Source organism: Pithys albifrons, chromosome 3 (assembly GCF_047495875.1).
Source record: "Pithys albifrons albifrons isolate INPA30051 chromosome 3, PitAlb_v1, whole genome shotgun sequence".
NCBI classification, from domain to species: Eukaryota; Metazoa; Chordata; class Aves; order Passeriformes; family Thamnophilidae; genus Pithys; species Pithys albifrons.
Window position 1 is genome coordinate 68,550,698 of NC_092460.1, and position 25,785 is coordinate 68,576,482.

General features: G+C 36.2%; 1 protein-coding gene across 2 annotated transcripts in view; it reads right to left on the reverse strand.

Moving 5' to 3' along the window:
- The window catches only part of MON2 (MON2 homolog, regulator of endosome-to-Golgi trafficking), a 76,946-nt gene that overhangs the window by 45,946 nt on the left and 5,215 nt on the right, over positions 1–25,785 (reverse strand). For both annotated transcript variants that reach the window (XM_071552315.1, XM_071552316.1), the window contains exons 2-13: positions 17,731–17,794; positions 13,233–13,360; positions 12,340–12,471; positions 10,667–10,796; positions 10,029–10,126; positions 9,258–9,383; positions 8,309–8,503; positions 7,460–7,584; positions 6,919–7,058; positions 4,599–4,752; positions 1,943–2,175; positions 594–675 (exon numbers count right to left, since the gene is read on the reverse strand). In XM_071552315.1, the coding sequence (XP_071408416.1) occupies positions 594–675; positions 1,943–2,175; positions 4,599–4,752; positions 6,919–7,058; positions 7,460–7,584; positions 8,309–8,503; positions 9,258–9,383; positions 10,029–10,126; positions 10,667–10,796; positions 12,340–12,471; positions 13,233–13,360; positions 17,731–17,794 (1,607 nt within the window). The remainder of the gene's footprint in view (positions 1–593; positions 676–1,942; positions 2,176–4,598; positions 4,753–6,918; positions 7,059–7,459; positions 7,585–8,308; positions 8,504–9,257; positions 9,384–10,028; positions 10,127–10,666; positions 10,797–12,339; positions 12,472–13,232; positions 13,361–17,730; positions 17,795–25,785) is intronic.

A 25,785-nucleotide genomic window follows, 5' to 3' on the forward strand; every position in this document is an offset into this window, starting at 1 on the left:
TACTTTAAACTTGGCAAGACTATAAATATATAACCAATCAACAAAATTCTTCAGAACAATTTCCTACATAATTGGACTTTAGTTCTCAGTGGCTTGGTAAAGAAGACTATGAGGAGGTGTTTAAAACAAATTTCAGAAAAAGGTGTTTGATAACAAAAGGCTGTTCGAAGGAGACAACTAATACCATAGTTATTACCTAGTAAATAGCTTTTCCACTTTAAAGATCAGATAGTACCAACAAGTACCAAGACATCTCTTAATCTCTTATCTACAGTATTCAGGACATGGAATAGCTTCAAAGTGTTGAAACATTCAGTTAAAGTAAAAAGAAATATAGATAACTTAAATAGTTTTAACACAAGCCTTTGAAAATGTAATTAATTCTTCTACATTGGAATACATTAAAGATTGATGCTAGACTTCTGGAGACTTCTGCATCATTTACACAGTTTAAGCCACAAATCTAACTGCTCAGGTGCCATGAACAGCAGTGACATTGACAACTGTCAACTTGACTGGTATCAAAAGTCAGTTCAAAATATGGCTTGGAATGTCATCTTAAAAAAAATCAAGAGAAATGAAAGACCAGATACCTTGCATCAAGTAGGAGGGATAAAGCAGCAAGAAGACCACACCAACAAGCATTCACCATTTCTTCCCAGACAGCTCTGCTAACTTAAAAGAAAGACAGAACCTTTATTATAGCAGAAACACAGTATTTCCCTTAATAACTTTCAACTATATCACAAACAAAATATTTGCTTGCTACTGCATCTTTTAATGTGTGTGTTTTTCATATGTATGTTTACAGACACACGTGTATACAGAAACACAGACACCAGTATCATTTCAATGGTTGCATTTAAAATAACATTCCTAAAGTAAAAAAGTCACCAAGGCACTGTTTATTCTAAACTGTGCCAAAAAAAAACCCCAAACCCAAATAACTTATGAAGCTATATATGACCTTTTTTAATCTTTGTCTATAAAAATAAACTTTCTGAAGTGCAAATTGTAGGAGAAGAAACTCACTGAAATTTTTCAATTAAAAAAACTACTCTCCCCTGGTACTTCCATTTCACCATAATTTTTTCTTTAATTTAATATGGAAAAAATATCGGTCCAGCAGTCCTGTAGCGGCCCCATATCATTTCCACACCTCTCTCCCCACCCTGCCATGCCAAGTCCTGGGCTGAGCCGGCACTGCCGTAGCAGCACCTTGGAGAGCTCCCCACGACCGAGGCAGAGGGATCAGCCCTTTTCTTTCCCCCTCCTCTGCCTTCAGCAGCCCAAGTGCCTTGGCACAAACTTCGGCCCTACAGTCCTGAGGCACAAGCCACACTCAGTCTTCAAATACAAGTCTTTCTGTACATACAGACCCCTACACAGACTTCTACCATGTTGCACAAATAGAATCCTCAGTTCATATCAGTCCTGCTTTTAAAGTTCTCCCCTAAATACTTTAATCTTACTTATAATCTCTCCTTAAAATATTCATTCTTCTTTTTATCTTGTTACTGGAAATACATTTTTATTTCAATGTGGACATAACTGTCCCGTTTCTGCCAGTCAGGTTGCCTCCTGTGACCTTGGATCTCAGTGTTAAGGAGAAATTAAGGGCACAAGAAGGCAGAATAGTAGTTCTGTCAAACAGAATGCCTGCTATCTCTCTCTCATATCCCAGCCCCACCTACCTATAAAACAGTATAAAAGACCATAAAGAGTCTGTGGCTAAGGTGTTATAGGTGAGAAGCAGAACATGAAAGTATTTTTTTAATAGGCTACTGCTGTTCCATTACAAAAAACCCAAAACCAAAACCACTTTGTAAAGTTTTTATATATAATGAGAAACAATACATTTAAGCAACAAAGCATGAACTTTTAAAAATCCTGCTTTCTGTAAAAATGTTGTATTTTATATAGTGTTTGCATTTTCAAATACCTAGTTCTTTCTCTGACTGGTCAGAGACAGATTGCAAATCTTGCTGCTCTGAAGACTGTGCTGGTAATGAAGTTGTCTCTGTTGTGGTTTGGGTGACTGTTTCTGCCTGTCCCAGCTCTCCTTCAATCATGGTAGTGATACCACGGACAAGATCCAGTAAACAGTGAAATGCCACCGACATGGCATAGCCTTCAGGGATTGTAGGCGGCTCTACTTTGTCCAGCATTTCCAAACTAAAAAATTGAAGACATGACAAGTAAGTGTATAGCAATACCACTGTCTTTAAAAAAAGAAATTAAAACAAGATTCCAAATGAATGTTAAGTACAAACAGGTCCCAAATACCATCCTACAAGATTTATAGTAACTGATGAAAAAAACCCCTTCAGGTTAAGTCATTAAGTAAAAGAGTAAATGAGTCACTAAGTAAAACAGTAACTGAAAGGGTACAAAGCCTGAGCAGAGACCTGCAAATAAGTATTTTTTAAAAATTAAACACATATAAGCAAGCATCACTGAATGAATAATTCTGCCTTTTATTTTACTTAAAGCCACTGCAACAGAACCTATTCAGAAGAATTTAAGTACATAGAAACAACAGAGGAAATACGTCAGAGAGTCATGACAGCGTGAACATAGTTGCAACAAATTGAGAACAAGTCAGATGTTCCATTATCATTATCTTTGAATTGGTATGACTGGAAATACCTGTAATAGCTAGGTATTATAAGGCTAAATATTCATCACCTACATGCAGAGGTAAACAATGGAACTTATTTGTACAAAGAGGAAATGTCTGCATGATTCACTGCTGAAAAGCATGCAATTAAAACATCACTATGCTGGAACTGCAGCCTCACTGCCACTTTTCTTCATCTTTTACCTGAAAAGCACATAAAGAACTGCTGAATTACAAATCCAACAGGAAGACATTGTAGCTGACACAGCAGCAGCATCTATACAAGTAGAGACAGTCCATTACAAAAACTACCTGCTATGCCAACAACCACTGTTTCATTATTTACTCTACAAACTACTCTTAGAAAAGCCAGATAATCCGCCTCAAATATACTGAAGACACTTTTATACTGTAATGCCACCACTCTTGTCTGCATAAAGGATTTTTCCTTCCTCAAACATGCAACACTTCAGTTATTACCTCTAATTTCCTGAAGGTAGCTGCCCCAGATATCTGGGTGCACAGGCACTACAGGTGAATCAAATGGTCAGCATTTCACTCTTTACATAAAAGTGTGAATATATATATACAGGTCTAATTGAAATTATTAATGGGTTTTACAGTTTTAAGTATTTACTTCCAAAGACAGGAAATGCTAACAAATTACGAGTTGTCACGGTTACATGGCAATAGCCACAAAAAATCATAAATAGTCTGGCTAGTTCTCTTAAAAAGAGATACTTCCTCATGTAAAGAGCAAGACAGGACATAGGGGTTTGGGAAGAGACATTGTGTAAAAGTATAAGATGTGGCCATTGTATGAAATTCTAATGGCAGCAAAAGAGAATCAGTGCTACGATGTGACCCAGCCTATAGTTACAACAAGTTATCTCCTTAAAAGTACAAGATATGGGAAAAAGCTGCTGACCAGACATGCTTGTGACAATTCCATAATCTTATACAGAATTAAAAAATGCAAAAATTATGCAGAGGAAACCATGCAGCCACTTGAGGTATCCAAAGTTAAAACACAAGCAAACTGAGAGCAGGATAGGAGATTATGATGGTGGCTGCCAACTTCTTGAGACGATTAAGAACAGAAAGTAAGAGAAAAATCAAGGAAGAAAAGCAGGAGGTTGTAGTAGCTGACCAAATTAAAAATTTGCATTTCCTGAAAACAGACAGGTAACCTAAAATAACATTCTAACATTCACGGCCACTGCTGGAACAAAAATTCAAGTCAACACATACATGTCAACTTTTGAAATCTGAGGATGAATTTTTCCTTCTGCATCTCAAAGGCAGATAAAAAAGTTTCTACCGTAAAAACCCTGAGATTCAGGCTGCTTGTCAAAATTTCATTATAAAATTTCAAATAAGTTTAGTTTGGAAGAAATTCGCCCCCAGTGATCACAACTAACATGAAAAACTTGCAGTATTTCAAAAGTAAAATAGTATTCACAGCTTTAAACTGAGAATGCCATCTCCATTATACAAAGTCATGGCAAAATAATTGGTCATTCTAAGAAGCATTCAGAGTCTAACCTTGGTATATAGGTCAATATATTGTTCGAAATGACAACCTGGCCCAATCTACCAAAATACCCCATAAAACAGGATTAATAAAAACTTTAAATAACAGTAAAGCTCATGTAAGAAAGCTATTATGCAGCAACAGATATTCCAAAATTGTTACAAGCTACAGGGAGGCCCAAAAGTAAAAAGTTAATACAGAAACAATATGGCAGGAAAAAAATTTCAACAGATGCTAAAACCACAGGGGACATTTGAATTGGAATCCAGGGCATTCAGTCAAAACAGCACAAAATCAGAACACCTCATGGCACCAACAAAAAGAAAATTATTAATGTATGTCAATACCAGAGAAATGAAAACTTCAATACTCACTAGTAAAAAGTCCTTAAATATAAATAAAAATACTTCTTATACACATTTTCAAAAAGACACAGGTACTTACTATGTAGCTTTAGCACTGCCTTGCACTGTTACATTCAGGATGGGTATCCAAGTGCCCCTGTACTCAAAGGCAGGTAATACAGTTGCACCTCCTCCCATTCCCAGCGCTCCAGGGTTAGTTTGTGCTGAGCCAGCACTCCCTGATGCATTGCTTCCTGTTCAGAAAAACACAGTGATATAATGAACCAATCTCGTTTTAGTGATCAGCAAACAGCCTTTTTCTACATTTAAATTTTGAGACACCAGATTAATCTGAAGACACTCTGTTCAATAATGAAAACCACCACCACCACAAAAAACTATTTCTGAGCTCCCTCTGCTGTCTAAACCATGATCATCTGTGCAGCTTACTGATGCCAACTGCCTAACTTTCAGTTGGACCAAAATGTTTCTGTGAAAGCAACATTCACAACTTTCTGTGAATGAATCAAACTTACACAGCCTTGACAAAACAATATAAATTTTAGTGAAGTGTCAGATAGATATTTGAACAGTTGCACCTAGAACTCCACACTCAGAAAAGATGTTAATGACTCCAAGAACAAACTTTCAAGACTTCAGAAATGGAAAAGCAACAGGAAGAGAGTCAAAGAGAATGGCAACATTTGCATCTGTTCCATGCCAGGGTAGAACAAAAGGAGAAGAAATTCTGTATGTATACAATTTCTACATACAGGACACTTATACTCACTAGGACTAGGTCCCACAAGTTCAGATTCTCTCTGGAAATACAATAGGGAGAAAGGGCAAAGGTCTCAAGAAGGTGACTCACAATGCCTCCCTCTCTCCACTACTGTTGTTTTGAAAGCCTTTTGCAGGATTAGGCATCATTGCAAAACTGAGGCTCAAAAGCCAGGTATGTAAGGTGTGTAAGTGTACAAGGCCTGGGTGGATGGGGTTTTGAGCAGCCTGGCCTAGTGGAAGGTGTCCCTGCCCATGGTAGAGTGTTACAAACTCTATCATCTTAAAGGTCTCTTCCAAACTAAGCCATTCTATGACTCTGTAAGACAGCCTACCATGACAGGATTGTTGTTATAATCAGCAGACTCAGTTCAAAGATTACATTGCATTGATCTGTTCTTTGCATATCTGACTGCAGGAGGAAAGAAGGTAGAAAGACAAATGCATGAGAAAGTGACATGAGAAACACTCATGCTGAAAAAAGAAGTGAAAAGGTAAAGGAGAAAAACTGAAACAATAACCCAGAGAAATAGCAACAGCACTAAGAGTATGACCCTACTGCAATGCTGTTTCCCATGTGGCAAAATTCAGGTTTCCAGATTGAGTATTTTTGAATGGCTTCTCATATGTGAGTGCTACATGATGAAAAGTGCTTTTCTGATTTACCTTCAGTGAATTAAACTAACCCAGAAATAATACTAATGGGAGTCTTCTATCACTTGCTGTACAGACAGGTATCGAACAACAGATACTGACATGAATTTCCTCATGCTATCAATGCGAACTCCAACATGGAATTCCAGCTTCATGAATTAACCCTGAAAGGTGTGAGTTTAAAACCAGGCTTTTTAATGTTTCTTAATTTAATAGTAGATAGGATAGATAATAAGTACACTTTGGTTATCTGGTTTTTTTATAGCAAGAGATTATTTTTATGTTCTTTATTGCTGAGGACTCTGCCTCCAGAACCACAGGAGAAGCAGAGAGCCCTAACTTGGACATAAACCAGCTGCAAACGTATTAACAAGAGGATCGTTTCTTCTTATTAAAATAAAAATATACCTAGTGAAATGCCAAAACCCTGGCTGCAAGAAAAGACAATCAAGCTTAGTTTCAGTAAGTGTCTGCTTTCAGCTTACAAAAAAAGCAAAGATCATCTGTGAAATACACATCTTTCATTCTAGCTCTTGGCTTTCTCAGTCTAGTTTTGACTCCAAACATCCAGAAGAATTAGTGATTGCCTCTCAGAAACACACATTGTCTTACTACTTGAATTGCAGTCATAAATTATATCCTCATAGGAGACAGAAATCAGATTTTTTTTTGTAGTCAGAATCTAGAAACAACTCCATCAAAACTGCCCTCAGAAAAGTTGTAAAAGAAGGAGCTTGGTTGCCACAGGAACTAATGCAGGAGCTCTGCTCTGCCAATCAGGGGCCAAGTCTTCCTCACAATACAGGTAGATAAAATCCCCTCCTGTACCAGACCTGAAAACAGTTTGTCTCAGGGTAGCTTTCCACCTCAAAGAACACACAAACACAGAGCTGTACAATGTCAGATGAATATATTGAATCAAATCAGAATTTATTATTATCTGAAAATGATGAAAAAATAAACTGATATTAAGAACAAGGCTTTACCAGTTTGGTTTGGTGTTGCTGATGTGTTTCCTGGGCTTGGTACAAGAAATAGTGACTGGATAAAGGACCCCAAGGCATTCACAATATCACGGAAAACTTTAGTGGAATGTTGCTTCATGTCATATGATTGACAAAAGGACCTGGAAAGAATTTTATGAAACAGAAAGTATTTGACAAACTGGGGACTAAAAGTGTATTTTTAACAGAAACTTCACCCCACAAACACACTATAGACTAAATGCACATTTTAAAGGCAAATATTTAAAGTAAGTAAGCACTTAATATTTAATTTTAGGTAAGAGGTGCTTTGATCCTGGTAAGACAGAAAGAGTTTAGAATACTCAAGTAACTATAATTATTATCCTTCCTGGATAATAAGCACTGCATAATGAATTATAAAAAATTATCATGAAGAGCATAATACATTGAAATTTCTACAATTATTACAATATTTACATTGTTTTAGGACGTATTCTCCATTAGACAAAAATAAAAATATTTCTTACATTTATGTAAAAGTGAAACTGAATATATTTAATACCTTAATAGTTGAGGCTGCACACAAAGCCTGTGAATAGATTCTACTGCAACAGCTCTTAGCCACTGTGGTTTGTCTGCATCCAGAAACTTAACCAGTAATGACAGAAAGATTTCACATTCTGTTACCTAAAGGATACAGTTTACAGTAATTAAATTAAAAGTCTCCTACAAAATATTTTCTAAAAAAACCTTCTCTTTGATCCTAGGAGTTGTGTACTCAGCAAGCTGTGTACAGGATCTAAAAAATCCCTTGAACAAGCATTTACTCAGAACTATATAAAAAACTATGCTTAATAATTATAATACTTTTGACAAGCTAAAATCACATAAGCAATTGTACTGAAGGAGTTAAATTCCTCATAGACATTACAATAAGGTCATACATCTGCTACAGTAAACAACTGAAACAGACAAGTATCTTTTTAAACAAAGATCTAAAATTTGGGAGGTAAGAACAGCCGAACGTGTTTTTTACGCACATTCTGTCAACAGCTTTAGCAACTCTAGTCAAAATCCTCTTAGAAAGTATTAACAAGGCAGAGTAATCATTATTATCTAAAGCCAGGCAAACAACAGAAGATCAAAAGGTTCACAAAACCTGAAAGGCAGTTAAGTACTGAAAAGACAACAGCTCATCTACTATGAAATTCGTACATGTCCATGTTTAACAAAATCATACATTTAGAATATATGTAAACACAAATATACATAAGAGGAAAAGAATATTGAGACTTTTCCTCCCTCAGTATATGTTAACAGTTCCCAAGAACTAATCAATACTATTACTGATCACAGTATTGTCAAATACATAGAAAACCAGAATTGCATAAGAAAATTAACATATTCTTACCAGCAAACTGTAAAACTGTTTAATCAAAACAGAAACTACTCTCAGCAAACGCATACAGATGGGGAAGTATGGTTTTTCCACTGGTGCTGGGGAAGATGATGTGCTGGAACCTTGCCTGAATTTGATATTTGGGGAGAAGAGCTTTATAACAAGAGGGCATACCCTTTCTTTAAGAAGAAAACTGAATTCCTGATGCTGAAAAAGGAAACAGAACAAGTTTTATAAGTAGATATTCTTTAACTGCTACCCAATAATAGGTAATTAGTAGCTGTGATTATGTATCTTATTTACATTTTTGGTACGATCAAGCAGTCTGAAGTCACATAAATCTTGGTATAAATTACTTACTCAGGAAATGAACAACTGTATACACGATTGTAAAACTACCAAAACGCAGGATGAAATGAGAATGGTCAGGTTCATACTATGCACCCCTCCTATTTTGCAAGTTGAAATAAGCTGTTAATACACCATTTATTATGTATTTCCTTTTTTAACTTGGCTACTGTCTGCTAAAACATGTTACTGTAGAATCATGGTGCATTTACATGCAGTATATACATGCAATTCACAGTCATGATTCTTACTTTAAAAGTGGGGTGAGGTTAATGTTTTTGTAGAAACAACAATGCCCCAAAGTTACAGAGTTGTCAAGTCAGGCAAGATAAGAAACTGCATCTTTGGAGCAGATGTAAATGCAAAACAAAAAGTGAAACAGAATAAAACATGCCTTACAAAATCCATAAACACAAAACGAGTGTTTGGAAATCGAAAAACATGGTCAAAAACCACAGAGAACTTTTCTATTACAAAACAAACCCAAATGCAAAAGCTACGAGTCCTTCTGAAAAATAGTATTCATGCTAAATTAAAGAAGAGTTAATGAAGTGTAAATTTTACTACCTCTGTGAACAAAAGTCTTTCTGTTTTCCCTCCAAGAACTACTCACTTGTAAAAACACTTGTGGAAAGTCATTGAGGACCGACTCAAGAAGTTCAAGGCCAAATGTTCGGGTCATTTCTGTCATACCCACAAGCCAGTAGGGAGCATCAGCATTAACTAACTGACAAAGATCCTTAGAAAGAAACACAGTAACATTTACGTTCTCTGTACAGTTTAAGTTTCCTGAGTTTATAACAAAATCTACACACTCTCTCTTTTGTAATGAGTAGTTATCCAATTTCAAAATAATTTTTCATCAAATAGTTCTTTTACATACATTTTAAAGCAAAGAAAACTTTTAAAAGAAATTTTAAACTTTGCTGTTATCCTTGTAGCAATTGAGTTCACTCCCGCCCTCAAAAATATCTCACAACCACTGAATTTACTAACTTAAAAAGATTTTTGTTGGTGTGATGAATACAACTACTACTTTTCATTATGTACTTGCCTTTAATGGACAAAACCAAGCACAAGAAATGGGACTGAACTATAGTAGCAGTGTGTTTGGCTCACAGAAACAAGAATCTTGAATTTAATGCAGACATGTATGCTTAGCTATTAAAGATTTACAGTAAAATGTAACTTCGTCCTCATTTTCCAATCACCTCCCTGTGACACAGCATATTATCACCAATTACAGTAAACATGCATATGAAAGTCCAAGGCTCTGGTTAAGGACCTTGTCAATATGCCAACAGCAAATTCTGGAAATTTATTAAAGAGATATAAAAGCACCCAATCTTAACTGCAAATATACAAATATATGCTCCCCAACTACCTGAAAAAGCATATATGCATCCTTGGCACATGGCTTCAGTGTACTGACAGATCTTCTGTTACTATTTCCTTGAACTACAACTGGCTGGTCAATAGTATCTGTGCAAAAAACAAAACAAAGTTTTGTGAACAAAGGAACTGTAGAAAATCAAGTATGCAATCAGTGTTCTTACAAAAAGATTCCAATTGAATGGCCAGGTAATTCTTCTGCAACTTATCATGTCTACAGGAACAAACATTCAACTGGCTACCAAAGATCAATAACAAGTACTTCTTTCTAATAATTGTTCTCTTTACAACTATCATGCCATGTATTTCACACTCAGCGATCTAAGGTACCTTCACCTCAAATGACACTCTCATCTCAAATCCCTTCACAGAACTAACCTGAAGACCAGCTCTCACAGCTTGAAAAAAAAAAATCTAGATTTTATATACTACTGTACTGAGTTGGACTGACACAATGTCTGATGACTTCATCTCCTTTAAAAATAAGTAAATGATAGTTAAAATTAAAAACGTCTGTGATTTTTTTAATAACATTTATAGACATTTTCCTGCTTCTTCTGCAAGAGAAACATCTGATGTGCATCAAAAAAACAGGACAATAAAAGCAAGCTGAGTAAGCAGTGTGCCCACCTCTGCATCGTTCATCCTCAGCAACGACTCTCTCAAATACAACAGTAACTACCTGTCGCACTGTAGCTGCTGCAGTGTTATTGGTGATATTATCTTTTGTGAAGTGCAATCGAAAACAAAGTACAATTGCCTGAAAGAAAAAATAATAAGGAAAAAATATAACCTTACAACAATATATTGCATCCTTTAGTTGAGTCAAGAACCTTGATTGATTGAGGAATGCTTTCTGCTACAGTTTGTCAAAAGGTTGCCTGAAAAAAGATCATTTTAATAATTGTAAATTTGAAGAACCAAGTTTAGTTTTACCGATTATCCTGGCCAAAAAACTCTTTAGTAATCCTCCCCAGAGGGAATCTAAAGTAGTATTGAATGAAGACATTACCATGTGCCAATAAAAGTAGAGTCATCACATGGAGAATCATCAGACAGAACAATTTGTATGAATATTAATGTAAAAAGGACATTAGAATTATAAGGTTAATCTCGAAAGGTCAGTCAACTCCAAACTAAAATGCCACTGCTCTCCTATATGAAATCACAATACTTTCACAATCATGTTGTCTCTATTATGCCTAAATCACACATTTTAACATGTCATTGTGCTGGCAGTCACTGTTCCCATTGGATTTCATTATTAACTCTAACTCATAGCTTAATACTTAAATATTTTATAATTAATTTTGAAAATTAACATCTGTATGTGTAGTGAAACCTGTATTTCTTGTTCTGCTCTTCTGATTCTGTGTTCATACACTTTTGCAAGAACCTCAACCACACCCAGCCGGAGCACTACATGCTCTAAGCCATACAAGATTCAGAATTTTCTTTTGCTTCTTTTCCATGTACATAATTTGTGGACTCTGCTCGGATGTCATTCCCACATGAGTTTGAAATGTTTCAACACAATTGTACAACTCGACTTCCAGAAGATACTGCATGATTCTCTAGGTTAATCTAACAGCAATGTCTGTATTCATGGGCTTTTCAAGATGGTTTATCAGTATTTTCTTAATTTAAATCAGTCGAGCAGAAATACAAATATGTGATATAAATCTGGCTCAAACCACTTTTCCAGAATGTAATCTTGAAGAGGAACTTTAAGCAGAGCTACACAATTCACATATGGATAAATAATGTTGCTTCTTCAAAGAGAAGTAACTTATAATTTAAATCAAAACGGACTGAAATACTTATTTTTTGTTTTAGTTTATACTTAATATCCAAAATGGTTCATGTTTAAAATTATGCAGTAAAGTTATTTCAGTTATGACTGAAAGAGCAATAACTGGACTGCTTTCAAAAGAGAGTTAAGGCAGTGTGAAAAGCAGCTTCTCTTAATATTTACCCTATTAGTGAGAGGTTACACTGTGCTGTGTGCTCTGATTTCAGTTTGGAAATATATGACAAATTTAGCAGATGAGAATGGCTGGTGCTAGCCCAGTATTTTTATTTCAAGTTCCTATTAAGTCAGAAATGTGTTATTATGGAGGAATTACAAAACAGATTGAAAGGAAGCTAAAAGAAATTCTGTTTTCAGAGTCTGGTCATAAAGACAACAAAGACACAACAGAATCAAGAAAGCCCATTCTCTTTCATTATTTTCATATGTAAAATGTCCCCGTTTTCCCTCTTGGGTATTTTACGTACTGTGGTTGGCACTAACAAATTCTTACCTTGGACAGTGCTTCATCATGCACCACTGTATTGGTTGTTAAAAGTACAAGAACTGTCTGAAGCAACTTAAGTTCCTCAAGACTGTTCTCCATCAATTGCCAAAGCATGTTAATAATGTTTCCTGCTGCAGCCTACAAAGAAATAATTTTTTTGCCAACAGTTATCATGGTACATATGTAAGAATATCACTGTCATAAAGACATATCATAACTGAATATTCCTGATGGTCTATACCATAGCATTATATTGAGAATATACAGCCAATTTGTCACAAGCTTCCCAAAGTATTTTTAAAGAATTGACAGTAGAAATCTCTTAAAGTGTAATCCAAATTAAAGTATTTCATTTTCTACCTGGAAATACAGAAGACACAGTAAGAAGATATTTTATCCTTAGAATTCATTCATATCAGAGAAAAAAACAGTGCCACTTTACATTATGTAAGCACAAATGATGGCATATTTAACAGGATTATTTTCACCAGCTTCTTAACACACTATATATGCAGTACCATAACGTATCACAACATTTACAGCTGCAGAAAATGTGCATCCATTTTACCTTATTTTTAAAAGTAAAATGTAACAAAACCACAATGTTATTTCACAGAGTGTATTTTATACATGCACGAGGTCCATTCAATGATCGGTTCTCGAAGAGTAAGAATGCAAACTATATTAGATGGATTCAATGCTCATTAATTTCTTTCTACAAGTTACTGTTTCCTCATTTTTTATTTTCTAAAAGGGTTTTTTTTAATTACTGAAAAAGAGAGTAGTAAAACATCTTGCAGATTATGTACAGCCTCCTAAAACAACTTATTCACCTTCAATCTGAGGCCTGTATTTCTCATCATGAAATATTTATGTTTTTATATAAAGATTGATCTTACCTCTGAAACAACTTCATGGGACATGAGCCTCTGTATGGCTGCTAGACACAACTGAGTGATCTTTGGTTCCTTTGTTCCACAACCCATCAGAAAAGGCTGAACTACTTCTGAGCTGTTCTCTTTCAATGCTTTCAAAAAGAGATTTGGAGCAGTCATTGTGTAATACTCTCAAGAATACAAGGCAAAATTTGTTAATCACACCTATTAACAAAAAACAATCTCCAGTCTTGGAAATTGGGGATTTACACTTGCACCACATGGAAAAGCCAAGTGAACACAGACCCTGGGCTGACACAGCTCACTTCCACCACTACCCTGGATGAGGTTCAAATCCCAAGCACCTTCTCTCTTACACACTCAAATGACTTCCTCTTTCCAAATTCACAACTTCCACTTAAGAGTCCCTTTGGGTAGCAAGAAAGCACAAGGTTCTGCCAACCCCAGAGCTTTCCCTGGCCTTATAGCGTTCTCCTCTTGCCAGGCTTCACCTCAGCACCTAACACAAAAGCAGCAGCGCCTTACGGAAGCACGTGGCACAAAGGGGAAGAGCAAACTGCCATGACAAAACAGGAGGAGAAAGACACTGGAGTGTTTGTATCCTGTGTACATTCCCCTGGCTGTGAATTTGTTAAATCGTGTTCTAGTGACAAAGGGTACCATCTAAAAATGAAGTTTTGCCAGGAGAAAACACCAGTTTTGTGAACTTCTTTCTCCCCACAATTTTTTTGTTAAGGACAAAACACTTCATAATGAATATAACATTCCATACTGACATTTTAAAGTAATTCAAGAAATCTGACAATCTCCAAAAAATTAAAACTATGAAAATATGAAAAACACTAAAATATGAAAGGAAAGCATGACCCTGACTGATGAGTAGTTTTCCATTTGCAAGCGTGGTTGTTGGTTTGTGAAAACTTGTAAGATTATAAATGTTCTTCACCATTTCAAACACTAAAAATTTCTTTGTAGTTGAAAGTTCTATGTGTGTTCTTACACTGAATTTCATACACTCTGTTTTAGTCCACATGTAACAGAAGAAAAGCTTGACACACTTTTCAGAACACAGAACTTACCACAAAACCCTAAAAATACGTTCTCACATAAAAATGTAAACACGATTTATACTATTAAGAATGATATTAAGTATCACTGCAACTAATTAGGAAAAAACCCTGAAACATCAAGGTAAAAGTTACAAAAATATACTTGATTGATATTTTCCAACTGAAACACTAACTGACAACTTTCTGTATGATAATAGTTCTTACAGGGTGATATCAACACATATACACTCCAGTTTCATCAGTCTCTTCAGAGACAGTACAGGCTCTATGACCAGCTGACAGAGCCTGACCTTGCACCAAATGCCTAATCAAGAACAATGAAAATGTCAGTGTAAACGTGTGAATGAACACACAGGTTCACTGTCTGTCTAACAATCTGCTTTGATTTCAAAAGGTTTTTTAACTTAACTATAAAACAAATAAACCTGTTTTTAAAATATACAATATAAACCTTATCCTCCAATACCATTCTTTTATTAAACACTCCATGATATTCAAATTAAAAAAAAAGACAACACTGGTACTTCATAAAAACCAGAAGTTTGTTCCTGAATAAGACATGAAATTTAGGCATCTAATGAATTGTCAGTGCCTACATGTGAGCTAGATCTCTAAGCTCCTTTTATACCCTATGAACACCTACAACACATGGCCAAAAGAGCCTAGAGAGCTCACTCTAACATGGGCAAAAATGCTCATACAAATTTCTGAACTGCCACTAAATTCTAACCATCAAGCAGTAAAAAACAAGCAAAACTTTTCAAAAGATACCACAAAACATTTATGCCTGAGACTCAAGATATAGTTCTGAATGGAAAAAATAGCACGAGTTAATAAATAACAAGACAAAGCAAAATTTAAACCTTTTAGAGTATTTTTTTGTATAATCTACTAAAATCTACTAAAAACAATAATCTCACAACAGAATCTAAACAAGTATTTTTACTTTATGAAGATGAAAACTTAATGTTTTGCAGATCAGGTTTGGTGCCAATCTGGTTTGGTACCAGCCAGGCACATGGCCTAATTCTTGGGCCTCTCTTGTGTAGGGACAGGAGCTGGACTTTGATCATCCTAGTGGGTCCCTTCCAGCTCAGAATATTCTGAGAGCATGTGATTCTGTGACTTTATTTGCTTCAGTCTAAAAGTACACAAAAAATTTTATTACAGCCAGATCTGCCTCCATTTTGCTACCTATTTAGGGTACAATATTTTCAAAAAGAAGTATACCTTACTGAGCCATAACAAAAAAGACGTTTAGGGAAAGTAAAACTTACTCTCTCATTCCATCACCAAGATTATAATTCTCATTTTTCAGAAGAACTTCTAACACATAAGTTTTTGCACTTCTCAAAGCCATGTGGAAATAATTTCTCACATTTATCTACTGTGAATGAAAGCAAACTTTTCCTTCCATTGGAATTACTCAAATCCTCATAAATAAATTGTAAAGCATGTACAGACTGCCAAGAATGAAGACTTTGAAACAGTTCAGCTTAACTTTTCCAAGACAAAGACATTAGATCAATGACCTTGAAGTTCTGGCAGGTTAAACTTATCCCACCAGAAATAATAAAGATTTTTAATATTCTAATAGAGATTTTAAGACTGCATCTATTTTCCTAAAAAATACAACCCTACAAAATGCAATGCTTCAAGAAAACATCAGGTCAGCTTATTCAAAACAATATGATAAACCTGTTCTATTATAGTGAAATGACAGTTTACATCAAAATATTTTAAAAATCATATCCTGATCAAAATATTTATTTGTGTAACTAGAATGTCTAGCAGCTGTTCCTAAATCATCTAGCAGTCAAAAAGTATCTACTTCACTAGATTTCACAATTACAGTAGCATTTTGCAGCTTTATTATTACTAAGTATGGATAGTATTACAAAGTAACATATTGTCTTCCTTCAAAAAATACTAAATAGCAGATAGGAGACCATAACTTGATATTAACTTATCTGTAAGATTAGGTTACAACTGATACTTCAAAAAATACAAGAGTCCATAAAGAATTAAGACAATTTAATGACATAATGCTTCAAATGTGGAATGTGAGGATAATGTGCAGGCAAATTACATTTTCTCAGTACAAAACTGTGGAACAGAGAGGAACAGTTATTATCCTATTAGCAAAGATTAACTAATCAAAATAACTTTTAGGATCTGCTGGTTTTTCAAACCTCATAACAACAAACCTGTTGCAGTTTTTTGATTAACAAAATAAATACTAAGTACATTCTAGTCTAAACTTTCCAAAGCAAAAGTACTTTAAAAATTTGATCAACTACCAGAAAGTGCTCTCACAAAAAATACAGAATGCCTACCAATGCATAAATTCAATGATCTTTCATGTCCCTTCACTTTGAAATGAAGATTAAAAAACAGAGACTTTTGCAAGATTATGAACTAGCTTTCTAAAATATGAACTTCTTTACACAGCAATATGCCAAAGAATGTTGACAGCTTCCCCAACAGCTGACTAGAGCTTTCTTTCCCTTGTTCATTTGTGTATTTTGATATAGCTGACTTTACCTGGCATAGTTTTCTCACTTATGTCAGCATTCATGACAGCAGTAAAAACAAAGAAAATAAACAAATAAAAAAGAGGCATTAAAGTGAAATACTGAGTAGTGGGGCTGTTACCTCAAATAATTCTAGAAAATGCCTCCTTAACAGTATCTAATTTACATACCTGAAAACAAGATATGGTTTTACACCTATTTCACTGGACCTTCCAAATAATCTAGCATTTCAAAAGAATTTTGACTACAGTTGGGGTAAGGCACTCAAGTATTAACCCAGGGGCATTCAACTCTGGCCAAAGGCTTTACAAGCAACTGGCAAAAAGCCGTCAATTTACATACTGTTTTACAAAGCTGAAGACAGTCAGAGTTACTGTTTTAAGCACTTACAAAGCTGCAACTCACAAGATATCTCCTGTCCCTCAAGGCATTGGTGCATCTTAAACTGAATGACCTTGTCTCAAATTAAGATGGATTTTTGCCTTCCAGTTACAAGTCCCAAAGGCTGGACTCTCATAAAATACACAGATCAGGATCATACTGCAGAACTCCACACAAAGCACACACCAACACCTGTGGTGAACACAGACAGTGACTAAAACAGAGAGAATTCAGGGGCTAAGTATTTAATGTTATTTTTCCAAGTGGATGATTACCTAGAGCATCAACTGAAAATGGAGCCCTTCCTCAGCTTCAGTATAGCACAAACAAAACAGAAGTAGAATTAAAAAAACTTTTATGCTAGTGGATTTTTTCCTAGGTGCCCAGAAGTAAAGACTCACTGATGTAGCACATACTAAAAGACACGTAGTATTGTTAGACATATCCAAGACATCTTTTTTAACATTTCAATCTGTAATGCTGTTTTATTTTTCCCATTGCACTGCAAATAATTACCTGCCAAAATATCAGTGTTCCGTGCAGCTATTGTTTTCACTTTTATTATTCCTGATTCAGCAGCCTGGAAGAGAAGAAAATAAGTAGTTTAGATGCCGTATCATAAATCAGTATCTGCAAAGAAATAAGAATATTGTAGAGAAATAAAAAAGCATCATCTCAAGAGCAAAAAACAGTTTTGCAGTGCTTTCAGTAAGCAGAGCTAATGCAGAAGCGAAAACCTTGCAGTTGCTGGAATTACTTTCCAGAATTCCACAGGAAGGGTTATATTCCTATACAAATTATCCCAGGGCAGTAGCATGAAGTTGCCTCTCAGTTCCCCTCAACGTGCCATACACTCCACACTGAGAGTTCCGTCTCTTTCCCCATAAGTATGACGTGGCAGACCAAGAGCATCCCCCTCCACCCCCGCACAGCTCCAGCAGGACGGGGCCGCACACGCGGGACGGGGCCGGACACACGAGGGACGGGGCTGCGCCGATCACACGCGGGACGGGGCCGCGCCGATCACACGCGGGACGGGGCCGCGCCGATCACACGCGGGACGGGGCCGCAGGGGCACAGCCTGGCTGGGTGACCCCCCGGCACTGCAGGTCTGCGCAGCCTGCGAGGAGATCGCACGGTGCTGCCAGGAAAGAGCAACCCTCTCTTCAACTGTCCACAAATGCTTCCCTGCATAAGTCACTAAAGTCTTGCTCTCCAATTAAATCGGGTCAAACTGAAAAACACACACAGAATCGCACACAGACTATTCCGAGTTGGAAGGAACCCAATAAGGATCATCGAGTCCAACTCTTCAGTCAGTATAACATTGAGGCTTTGCATTTCAAAACTATAACTTCTGACAAGTTGTGTACAAAACACAAAAATACATTGTACATGGTCCCTCTTCATTTTTAAGTTCATTAACACACTATAAGCCTCTGGAAACAATTAAATAAATAAAAATCAACACAACAGGTTTTCCCAAACAACAGGATGCAAATTGATGGAAAATACTGTTCTGCAAATTTGAAAATACACTTCCCCTTTTATTTCAGCTTCCTATTTCTGTGCACTTTCCACACTAAACATTCTATTTTTCCTCTGATTTAAAGATGTGTGCTGTCCCTACATAAAACACATTAGAGAAGCAGACAAGCTATGGCAGTAGAAACATGAAAGCAAAAGTACATTAAGTTTGACCAAGTCTTAAATATTCCCTTTCCATCAGAACACTTTTCCAACAAAATTTCTCAGAAAGTCAGGTTAAGGTGACTGTACAAACTCACAGTCAAATATTTTAATTAAGAGATGATACACATATTTCTCAAAATAGCTGCATGGGATATGTGGAGCTGAAATTTTTAACTTTTTTTTTTAATTATACAAAATAACATAGAAAGACGAAACACTGCCTTAAGATCATTTAAAAGAGAAAGAAATTCTTGAGAGTTATTTAAGTTTTCCTGAAGACAGTGTTTCTATTTCAAAACCAAAACCAATATTAGCCAAAATGCCATATTCAAACGAGCACAAAACAAGATGTACATATATATTCTGCATAACTAAAATGAGGAGATGAGGAATGCCAAATGCAGCTCTCATTTATTTCAATTATATTAATTTTAAGTGTTGAAGTTCTTGAGTTTTAAGTCAATCTCTGCTCCTCTTTAGTTATAAATTGTCAATTAATTGGGAGGGTTCTTATCACAAAAAACTGTTCCTATTAGTTAATATGAAGGATTTGTCACAGTCTAACTTCAATTACCTTCAAACTAAAAGTCATCACATCTACTGGAAATTGATTTCTTTCTTGCCAGGAGTGACAAATTGAATCATTCAGATTCAAAGAAATCCTAAGCCTGCTCACATGAGTGGCATTCATGAACACCATGCACTTTGCACAAAGAAGGAAAAAATAATTTCCCGCATCATGTCTCTCAATTGTGTCCATCCTGACTTTATATCAAAGAGTATACATTACTTAAAAACATAAGGTCAAACAAACCAAAGGTTATTAGACTTTTTACTGCCTCTCTGAATATCACCATTTTTCTTCATGAGATACAGTAAGTCTGCAGTTATCTGCATTATGCTGTAGTTTCTATTCAGAATACCAATTAAAAATGTTTACAGTTAAAAACTAATTACACTGCACACATCCTACAAAAGAAAAATAAAATACTCCACTGTCTATGTAAAAGAGACAACACATTAACACCAAAGGTTGCCTCAGTTGATCACAAGTAACCACTATAAAAATGAGACTATGAACAGTATCTACCTATTCTATATACATTAACATAAAAGTATGTTTCAGATTGCATCAATTTAACTGGCAAATTAAAAGCTATATTAACAGATTTTAAAGTGACAAACTTACATCAATTACTATAGCACTCTGCAGGATCCTGCTCCATTAGAAAAAGATCTTATAAAACACAGTAAGAGAACCAGCATCATACTGTATATTTATGGGTACAAATATGATAATATGATAAATATGATAATTTATTTTCACATAAATATAAGGCACACTGTTTTTAAAGCAGTCAACTCTTTTAGATGTAACATTATCAACTTCCCTCAGCACTGCAATTAATAGTAGTCCAATTGAGCACGTCATATATCCTTTATTTTAAAAAGAAGCAAGTGCATGTAATTCCTGTAACATAACAAAGCTCAAGTGTGCCTAAAACCTTCAGTCAATTAGATTTTCTATTCTGCTGCTTTAATAACTGTGAAATAAACTCAAATAAAATGCCTCAAACATACACTTGGTTCATGTTTCTGCTGAAGCAACATCAGCAACCAGTTTGGGGAGTGAAATATTGATGAACAGCAGAAACTGACTCTAAGCAATAGCACATATTCAAGTCAGTCTCTTCCTCTACTTTGATTTACTTTTAATCAAACAATCAATGATCTTCACAGTAAAATTCAACAGGACCCTCTGGGCTCAAACACTTGCCCAATCATCTTTCTGCTTCCTGTGAATTTACCAAGTATTTGCTGATTATATCAGGAACAGAGCAGTAGGTGCATCTGAAAGGCATCAGTTCTTCAGATCTGTCTTCTGGGGACGCGGTGGGAGCTCAACCCCAACCGCAGCGGGCAGCCTCCATCACCACAGGACACCACTATAGCTACTCCATGCCCACAATGAGATTACCTGGCAGCCTAAGAATGGGACTTGTCCTGGCAGCATAAGGAATAATGGCACAGCATACGCTTCAACATTTAATTCCTCCAGGCCATGACAACCTTGGACTTCTGTTGCAATGCATATGTACAGGAAAATAAGGTATGAGAGGGGTCAGATGGGATGGGATCTGGCAGTACAGCAGTTGCTCCACAAAAATTCCTATGGATTTGTCCCTGCCACAGGGATAAATATGAAAGAGCTACCCTTCTTTCACTGAAAAATAATGAAATAGTTAACAACTTTTCCCAAGGGAAAGATGACACAAAATTTCACTCCAAAGTGAAAAAGTGCCTGTTTTCTCTGCCATATCGACTATTTTTTTCAAAGTTTCAATAGTGGTTTTTTGAAAAAAATATTAAAAAGATAAACTTGCTGATTTTCAAAGAAACTGGTATCTCACAATCAGGACCAGAAGTCAGTACCTTTTTTATTTTATTAAGCAAAAAAATACATATTCCCACAATGATATTTAATGCAACAACCATGCACATGCCAATTCATATTAAGGACTGATCTAACATTAAAGATACTTTTGTATGAACTTCTAAACGTGATAGCATTGTTACCAAAAGATAGTAAGATCATGAATTTCCATTGCTAGTGCTTTTGAATGATTGTTTGCATTTTGGTTGTACATTAGAGCAAATTGCTAGCTCCAGAGACACTAAAATTGCTGTAAGGTTTGCAGTTCTTACTACACAAGCCACTGATTTCTCTCTTCTAAAAAGAAAAGCATTCAGGAATGATGGCTTTTGTTGGTATTTACATCAACTGTTTGCCAACCTTTTACTAAAACTGCATGAGAATAATATATGTCATCTATGGTCATTTCCATAGCTATTACATGAAATAAAGAGATTTGTTTTAATCTGTCATTATTTACCTTTCCAACTGGAACACTAACCATATATCCAGTAGTGTAGGTAAGAGATCATCCACTCTAAAGAGCAGTTTCACTTCATTGTTATTCTGGCTTGCTTTTCAAAAGCACATTCTGGACCATTACTGTACGGCTAAACTACTATTTGGAAAGGACACACTCACAAAAAGTTCCTCACTAAATCAGTCTAATGAAGGCACTCAGGTATACCACATTTGTGTGAAAAAGCACTATACTTGCCCTCTGTATTTTTATCTTCCTCCCCATGAGTATAATCCCTACTCTGATCCGTCTTTTTTATATATGCTCATTCTAGCTGTGATTTAAACTGGTAAATTGCCAGCTCTGATCTAACATTGCTGTGCACTCACAGGGTTTTTTTAATAGTGAATTACTTATTATCATTATCTTAGAAAATTATCATATAGAAGAAAAAATTAAAAGCAGTAACTGATTCTATTACACACTTTCTTCTCTAATTGAAGATACATGATATTGCAGTTTGTGGGTTTTGTTTTTTAAAAACACACAACTGTGTTCATTTCCAGCTTTAGTATAACCGTGTTAGTGGCTCTCATATTAAGAGTGACTACTCATCTGCTCTGTTAATCTTCCAAAATTGTCAGTCTGCAGCATCAGTAGCCAATTCAGAAACCTGAAGGTTAACCAGCAACAAGCCAGGAAAGGTGCCAGTGTTATCTACAGTGCTTCAGAGCTGTTGCCTCTGCAGCTACCTCACTTGATGTGAACATAACCAAATACAAATATTTAATAGCACAAGTTTTCATTTGACAATAAAAATACTACACCTCAGCTGGAAAACCCATCACATATAAATTAACAGAACAAATCAGAATGCATTGAAATAGATAACTCTCCCTTGAACTTTAGTGACATACTTCTGACATAACAAGCATCATTCTACATTAAAAAACCCCAACAGCCTGTTTCAGAACTTTACTAGATGTGTACTTGAAGTTCAAACTAATTTTGCATTCAGCTTGTTGGTCCCATCATAACAGATGGGACCAGTGAACTTCTGAGACTTTGCCACAAGTACTACATTCAGAGTCACCCAGTCAGAGACAGCAATGCCCATTTGCCAGGCACCTGGTAAAGAGAAACAACAGTTGACAGTCTGGGCACCAGTTGAGAACTGGAGTCACCAAGAATTTACAACTTCTGCTACAGGTTTCCTGTATAAGCTTCAAGGAGCCATGGGAGGCAGATGGGGATTAAACCAGCTATTAAGATGCACAAATTTAAATATTTAGACTCCCATTACAATGGATATTGCCTCTACTGAATGCTCCTTAATTCTTAAAGCCTCTCCTTAAGCTAATTCAGCTGACCTGCTAGTAGGGGCTCAATACAGAGGTCTAAACTCAGACCTCTGTATCCAAGACAAGTACCACAGACAGCAGAAGACCATGCTCTTCTGGACCAGCTGCTGGAAGCCAAGGAGAAACATTATTGCATCTTAAGTGGCAACGCAAAACACTTAATGTGCAGGTGATAGAGTGGATCATTCCCCTGGCTATATGATGCTCTGAGTAGTTATTTGGATCTACTGACAGTACTCCCTTAACCAACCAAACCTGCACAATCAATGAAGGGACCTCAGACACGTGACATCAGTCACCTTAATCCTGCACTGAAAAGTGTACAGATAGATGAAGATACTGGAACTTTCAATCATTTTCTTTATTCCTTAAATTGCAAGGCATGACATGATGGAGAAAGTGGGTCCATGTGCATGATGTGAATCACTTCTGAACACATGACATTTCTTCTCAAACAACTAAAATGAACACATGAAGCTTAGAATGCATTTGAATAGATGATGATACCCTAGAAAAACAAGAGATCACTTTTAAATACATGATTTTGAAAAAATATATACTAGAAAATCCATATTTGTGGGATGATGGATAGGGTTAAATCTAGAGGAGATTCAGAATTCTAGGGTAAAAAGCAGCTGCAACTCCCTGGACAGACTGAGTCTGACATGCTCCCCAATACAATGACAATCATCTGCTCAGAGGAACAGAACAGAGAGGGGATCGAAATGGAGACTCTGCGGTCCCCCTCCATTCAAATCCCAGAAGAATGGGGCAACACTGTGGTACTGAGACCGTACAGTACCTGTCTGACGAGGGAGAATCAAGATGTTCTGCTGCTGAAGCAAACAACCATGTTGAACTCCCTCCTCAGGTGTCAAGCCATGACCACCCTCCCCTGTCCCACTCCTCCAGATCAGGTACACCAATCAGAAATAAAAAGTATTTATAACTAGAGCCACTCAAACTCCACCCAAACATAAAGAACATAGTATAGAAGTAAGTTGGGGAGAGGGGGAAAGTGGGAGAAGACTTCCACTGAAACTGCTGGGATCAGTTGACAGGCTGAGCCCGTCTTCACCTCCCCAGAGGGATGACTTGGGTGAGAAATTACCTCTACATGCGTTAAATGCTTTTTAGGACTGGAGCTTTTACTTGTGCTTACCCCATAACATACTAGTAAATTGCTTCATATCAGAGCTTGTGCTTGCTTAATATATGTATCAGTAGATTGCTTTAAAACATATTTTTACAGTAGACACTATCACTGACAACCTTCAAACCTTGTTAACCTGTCACCTGTATTAATAAAGTGTTACTCCATGAACTGTTAAAGTGAGTCCTTGCAGTTGCCAGCAGCAGATAACACCTTGGCAGGACCTGCTGAGGGGTCTTCACTCTTGAGTCCCTCCTAAAAGGGTGGTCAAAGTACCCTCTAACCTTGCAAATCTGTTGGTTAAGGGTCTCCTGATGAAACACTGACAGACTGTCGGACACCAGAGTCTAGATTTTCCTGGAGGTACCAACAGGCAAAAATCTAAACTTCCACTTTTCATGTGACAGTATTGAATAAAAAACACTATAAAATGAATGAATTCAAAACATGAAGCTAGCAGATGCAGCAAGTAAGATGAGGACTTGTAAAAGAAACTGAAGGGAATATTAAGGATTGCCCGTTTCAGGTTACCAGCTCAGCTTTGGGCTGGCAACTCAAGAATGCTACAGAGTAATCTCCAGTCACATGCACAAAACACATGCTTAAGGGTAAGCTGCCCAAGTATGACAATATGCATTTTAAAGAGCATTGTTTGTCTATTTCGAAAGAACCTTTAAAATATTAGTTAAGTGAATACCCACTAAAAGCAGATTAAAAACTCTACAGTATTTCATCCTTCTTAACTAATGCTGTGAAAACCTGAAAACAAACCAACCTGGAAAGTTCAGAGTAGGTTAAGTTCCCTGTAGGCTAAAGTGTCAGAATTATTTAATCCATTTTATTCAAAAAGTAAAGGAGGAAACCCAAAAACTTGGCTACTCCTACAGAAAATGGTCTATATACAATAGGTTCATTTGGCTTGTCCTTTTACCACTAGAGTAGCATGAACACAAAGCACTCAGAAACCAGTGAGTGATAGTAGTACATCAAGTCACTCAGATGCCCAAATCACAAGGCATTTCAGCACATCATTTTCTTTCCTAGCCTTCTCCAATTTGAGTACTGCACTATGTTCAACAGAATTTCTGAAGTATTACTAGTGTTACAGAACAAACAGCTAATATTCATACATTTTTAACTGTTCCTTCCAGTTTCATTAGGAATTCTAATGATCGCTGTGACATTACAAACAAAATTAACTGCCCTGTATCTTTCTAATGTATGTTTTACTGTTGCAATACATCTTGATGTTTAGTTTCGTACAGCTATTCAATGACACCAGAGGTTCCCTGAAAAGGACAAGATTCCCAACTAATTATTTGGCATTAGCTCTAAACTGTGTTCAGGATCAGCGCATCATTCCTAAATGAGAATTAATTAACCCAGGGGATTAAACTGTTATGTATGTCACTCAGTGCAAACAAGACAGGACTCCAAAGGAAGAAATGTATGAATAACGCCTGTCTTCACACAACACAACACAGAGGTTCCT